We start from the raw sequence: 6,493 nt of genomic DNA, 5'->3' as shown, positions 1-6,493 counted from the left end.
TCAAACTCTTCCACGATCATATTCCGGTTGGATCTGTAAAGTAAAGCTCCTTCTAGCGCCAAATGATAAGTCTATAATATTATTATATTATTCAGACTATAATTTTAGGAGATAATCTTTTTACTTTAATTTACTAATCTCTTCAAATGAGATTGTTGTCTTATATTCATACTAATTCCCAAATGGGCTTTTATCTTAAAAAATGGGCTTTCTTGGGCCTTATATTATGTTTCACAATTATGCTAACTATAACTTTTTTGGGCCGTATTGTGTTGATCCAACAGTTATGTAGCCTCACGTTTTCACTTTTGTGCAACATAAACAAATGAAAGATATTGATAACAACACGATAGAGATAAGAACAAAGCTAAGAACAAAACTAAAAATAAATCTAAAATTCATTATGAGTAATTTACATGTTTTCAGAATAAAGAATCTATCTCCTAAAAACAAACTCTTCACCGGATTGTCTATCAAACCTTCTAATCCATCTATTATTTTCAACTTTTTTACCAGAACCTTTCACCGCCCCAACATGCGCTATATCTAGCCCATCACCTACCGGCAATATCCTGGACCTGACCAGCCGTGCACCACCTTCAACCACCCCACGCCACCTATACTCCGATGATGATGATGATCCGATAGTCCTACTAACATTCTTGGACACTAGCACTGCACCCCTATGGCCTAACTTAACCACCTTTAGTATTCTTGAAAAGTCGTCTATTTCGCAATTTAGCACCAAAAAATCAATGCCTTGTAATGTTTGAAATGCCTCCTCGGGGTCTCCGACAATAACCTCGGGTGTGAATCCGGGGATTTCCATGGCTTTAAGATATTCTGTTCTTGAAAACTTGTCAGGGACGATACATACATGTCTTCCGTTTGTGTGATGGCTTGCATAGGCCAAACCTATGCTAGTTGCTATTGCACCACCTCGAGACCATGTTTCTACCATTAATTTTGCATTCCATCCAGCAGCCATCGCTGAGATCAGCTCAGCTACGCTTGAATCTTTAAATATCTTGCACTGCACAATAAAAATTAATCAATAACATCTTTGTTTGAATTTTTATGAACTTGTAAAATTATTTTTCGAAGACAAATAGGTAGAGTACGAGTGACTCGAATTCACTACTTTTAACAAAAAAAGAACAAATATCATCGTTACAGAAGACAAAAAGAAATCTCTCTATCTTTCTCTCTATTTTCTCTCTATCTATGTCTCTCTCCCTCCCCCTCTCTTTCCCTCTCCCCCTCTCCCTCTCTCTCTCTCTCTCACATATTTATATAAAGAAAAGAAGGGGCTTACAGAATTAACAGTGTCGATAAAAGCTTTGGAGGCAGTCTCTGGAGACCAAACTAGCTTCATAGTTCTTGTTGGGGGGGTCCTTGCTTTTGTAATGAATATATCTGTATGTTGGTGAGGGGAAAAGGGAGGTTTTATAAGAGAAACAGTCAATGTTATAAAGGATTGTATGTTGGTGAGGAAAAATAAGGTGGGGGGTTTATATGAGAACATAAATTAGGGGTAGGGGGGGGGGGGTTGTAGTTGTATGCTGGGAGTTGGAGATATCACAATTCACAAGGGGGGGTTGACTAAACGAAACCGCGCATTTCCAACGTGTTTGTGTGTAGGATTGGCACGTAATTCAATGGATTAACATTGGGTATATACGTTTAATTGTTTACATGGGACTAGAGAGGGTATATATGCCCACTCCTAATATTCTACAGAAAAAAGTCAACAAAACTGGTGTAAGAACAAATTTACGTTACCAAATAAATACTACCAAGTTGTACATGCAACTCATGCAGGCACAACTGGGGAACGCGGTATGTTTTCTGTACCTATCCATTTTTTTAAACAGCTTAAATTACCTTTGTAACTTACTGTAACTTGTCTACATTGGATACTGGTAATTGTACAAAACAAAACTTACTTTTTGGCCAAACAAATGAAGCTAAATAATTTAATTGGATCAATGACATATATCTTAATAATAACAAGACTACAGCATGGAAAGTTAATGACAACACGAAAATGATTGTTAGCCCTTAGCAGCACCTACGCGCGTAACAGTTAGCACCACAAAGCACAGAGTGAACCGTATCAACCTCAATGTACCGGTATACAATCGACTTCACACTTCACACGGCCCAAATTAAAAGATACAATAGCATTTAGAGGTGTTCACACGGCCCAGTTATTTAAGTAAATATAATATAAAAATTATTATATATCAGTATTATATATTATATATAAGTACTATGATATATATTTAAACGGTCTTAATTTATTGAAAATCGTAACGAAATCATTTATGCATAACAGTACGGTTAACCGAACCATTAAAAACGGTTTTATCGTTTTCGATTTTTCTTGGTCTTGATTGTCGTAGTCCGGGTCCGGATTCACAATTTGACGGATTTTTTAACACCCCTAATAGCATTCTTTAAGTTAATTTTAATGAACTCGATCCTCCTTAAATCGGGGTTCTAATAGCATATGTAAGCAACCAATAAAATTTTAAGGTATAAGAAAAAGTCTCGAAAATGATCTTATATCACAACAAATTCTCCCCACATTTTTCCCATTTGTGGTTAGATGTGAAAATTAAAAAAAACTATACATATACATGAGAAAACGAAGAAAAGTAAGCAAAACAATGAGATTTATCAATATTGCATGTATAAAATGAGTGTAATGAAAGAAAATAATGAATATATATATATATATATTATATTTTATAAAGTTTTACTCTTATTATTTTTGAAAAGTTTTTAAATGAAAATGTTATTTTCAGATCTATTTTTTTTTACTGAGCAAAAAAATTGTGAAAAGACCAAATTACCCTTATATTTATATTTTCAGGGTTTTGATTGTAAATGCAGGGATGACATTTTTTAGCATTTTACATTAATGTTGCTCAGGAAATAAAGAAATAACTCTGAAATTTTGGTTTTTAAATGTAAAAAATTGAGAAACGTAATGAAATAAAGAAATACTACTAGTTGGGAGGGGGGGTATTATTTAACACGTACAACAACGACCCAACCGGCAACCGTTAATTGATAATCAACACTACATATGTGCATACGTAAGTACTAGACAAATCACAAATGCAGCAAACAAGAGGACTGCGCCCCCAGTAATAAATGTGGCACACGGTGTATGAATATTAAATATTTACGCGCAACCAGACGATCGAGACAGCACCTTTGTCCCGCCTTGATTTCAAATCAACATATACTCTTTTATTTGGGTTTTCTAATATTTATTCAACAAATATTTGGGCCGCACGATCCCAAAAGAAATCGAAATTGAATTATTGTTTGTAGTCAGTTTTGTAAAAAGTGTAAATTGGATTTAGTTGGTGAAAACATTATTCAGTGATTAACTGATTAATCGGGCTATTAAAGGATTTAATTTAATATTATTTTATTTATAAAAAAATAATATATGTAATTATTTTATTTATACATATATAGATTTTATACAAATAAATTTTAAATATGAAATATTATAAACTAAATATAATTTTAAAGATCTTACTTATGAATTAAAATCAATTTGAGATGAAAATTAATAAATTTTATTATTTAACCATTTAAATTAGTAAATATGTATACAAGATCATTATTTTTCTTAATTTTTTTTACAAATTTATATATTTATATTTATTTTTTTAATTTCTAAATTATTTTTCAATTTTTTATCGATAGTCCGTTTTTTGACCTATTAATCCAGCTATCCCCCAGTTTGTTTACCGATTTTCATAAAAATAATTTTTGACTCAATTTTTTCTTAATCAGTTCGATTTTTTACCAACAATTAATTGCCAGTTAATTCTGATTAATCGCCGACTTTAGAACATTATATTTAATATGAACATAATCACATTGATTTAAATGTGCATTGTTTTAAGTGAAAAAATAGAGTTCAATAAAAAATACCAACTGTACTATTCAATTGTTGGCAATTAGATCTATCGATTTTTATCGAAAAATAGTTTGCCGGCTTTTTATTCTTCAAAAGCTGTATAACAATATTATCAATTATTCAGAAGATGAACAAGCCTTTCCTCTCTCTCAATAAAATACAAAATTTAGTGTTTATTTACAAATATATGAATGATTTTTGGCAATTTCTATGTTGAAAAAACATTTTTATTTTGCTCAAAGAAATTAAGAAAAGGTACATGTATTACTCGGGTAAAGGCGCACAATACCCAATTTTTAGCTGAGAATAATTCAAAATACCCATTTTCATTGACGGCCAAATTTATTTGTTGGGATCCCAACTCTGTTTTGAAAGGGGATGAAAATAATTCTCATTGTGTAATTGATAAACGCAATAATAGACTTGATTTGGTTTGAAGATGAAGTAAGGTTATTAACGTCATTAATTGGGTTTAAAGGGTCTGCAGACCATGAATTTATTATTAAATTCGTAGATCATGTATCAGCTCAACTTATGATTGAGAAAACAAGTTCAAATCAAAATCAAACTCTTAAATGAGCGGTTCTCAAGCCATACAGTCCTATAAAAAAATCCTACATTTTAGGACTCAAGTCTATTCTAAATCTAAGACTTAACCACCAAATTTGCTAACCCTAATCCAATTAAAGGCATCTCATGTCTATATAAAGGGGTTCAACCCACAAATAAGAACTACATTTTTTGACCTGATCCTTTAAATAAAGTAAGCTACGTAAACATCTTATAAATGCTGATTGAGTCACAAAACACGAGAGCAGTCAAACAAAGTTTTGAGCTCAAGAACCCTAACATTAAATACAACATTAAATACACCCCAGCCTTTTACCCATAACAAGTACAGTGATAGGTATCCACCTTGCCCGATCTCGATCCAAAACTCGTCCTGTTCGGGTTAGAAATTCTGAGAATTTTTCGGAGGCGGGGCGAGTAATGAAAAAGGTTTGTAAAAATTTCGGGGATCGGGGCAGAATCAGAAATTAGTATCTTCGTGATCCCCGACCCCGATTGTGTGTGTATATATATATGGAGATGGTTAAATAAAAACCAACCTTATTCTAAAAACTAGAAACCAATGACAACCACTAATTTTATAACTTGAATTGAATCTCCACCACACAAATTTTATCCACTTATTGTCTCTCATCCCTCCAATTTCACGCGACTCCTTATGTGTATCTTCTTCCCTTGCGTAAATAATTTCTAGGGTTCACCATTCCTTAAATATGCTTTAAAAATATTTAGTTCTTTCTAATAATAAGAAATTAGTTGATAAACATTCCATCTACCCCAGAGCCTAAACCCTAACTTAGTCTAGGGTTTATGACCCTAAGCCCTAGAAACCAGACCATATAAATAGTGAATTCTATGTACCATATAATGATTACTATGTATAATTAGTGATTGTCATCATACGATTTAGTAATTGAAGAAAATATCAGTATGGATGGCATACTCACAATAACACTTTGTCTCCCCTTTTTTGATTTCTTTGTCCGTTCTCGGACCTTTTCATGTTTTTTTTTCATTTATTTGGATTTAATAAAACCATAACCCACATAATTGGATCAGGCCCAACAATTTTCAATATCTCTCTTTGTTCCTTTTATATTAGCTAAATTAGCTAAATTTTAGTGATTCTTCTAAGTATAATTAGTGATTTATCGCCGAAATATAGCAAATATGATATTTATACTGATCGTTAAACACAATCATTATAACATAATATCACTTTCATCATTATAACTGTAACAGCCATAATATCAAACATAAATTACTAACTTTAATTATTAATACAGTGATTATCATGTGTAGAGAGGTGAGAAAAAGAAAAAACTCGTAAAAAAAAGTTTAGAAAATATGAATGAAGAAATATATGGGGTAAATGGAGAGAAACAAACATGGATGATGGTGGTAACGAGGGCTAATGATTGTGGTAGAGGTGATGACTGTGATGGGGCAGAGTAATGAGGTAAGTTGAAATGTGGGGTTTTGGGGGAAGAGTCGTGGTTGTTTACGGTGAAATTGAGAATGAGGTGAGTAGATGGTATTAAAGTGAGGTGGACCAGGTCTTAGTTTCTAATTTTTATTTTAAGTCAGTTTTTATTTGAATAGCCCTCTCTATATATATATTATACTAAGTTAATTATTAAAAATTAGATAACATTTATAATATGATTATAATTTAAAATAATCTATAATTTATTAATCATTTTTATATTATAATATAATATATTTTTATATTTAAAATTTGTCATTTATTTGTATTATAAATCAATTATAATATTATTTAATGTTAAAAATACGAGACAATATCAATATATTTGTATATTGTGGATGAGTAGATTAATTTTTTATTAAAAAATATAATGTATATTATTACATTATTATTATTATTATTATTATTATTATTTTGGCTTCACTGACCGCCTGCTTGGAAGGACAATTTTATTCTCTATGTTTGGGCATAAGTAAACCAAATCAGGCCTC

General features: G+C 31.5%; 1 protein-coding gene across 1 annotated transcript; it reads right to left on the bottom strand.

Annotated features, from left to right (window-relative positions):
• Positions 1–356: 356 nt before the first annotated feature.
• On the bottom strand, positions 357–1,528 carry LOC141667519 (uncharacterized). Its single transcript, XM_074474042.1, has 2 exons — positions 1,316–1,528; positions 357–1,033 (listed from the first exon to the last, which is right to left on the bottom strand). The coding sequence occupies exons 1-2, from the start codon at positions 1,523–1,525 to the stop codon at positions 437–439; spliced, it is 807 nt and encodes a 268-aa protein (XP_074330143.1). The 5' UTR covers positions 1,526–1,528; the 3' UTR covers positions 357–436.
• Between the last annotated feature and the right edge of the window lie 4,965 nt (positions 1,529–6,493).

The sequence above is a fragment of the Apium graveolens genome, chromosome 6, assembly GCF_009905375.1.
Source record: "Apium graveolens cultivar Ventura chromosome 6, ASM990537v1, whole genome shotgun sequence".
Taxonomy (NCBI): domain Eukaryota; kingdom Viridiplantae; phylum Streptophyta; class Magnoliopsida; order Apiales; family Apiaceae; genus Apium; species Apium graveolens.
This window is presented reverse-complemented; position numbering and strand designations above follow the sequence as displayed.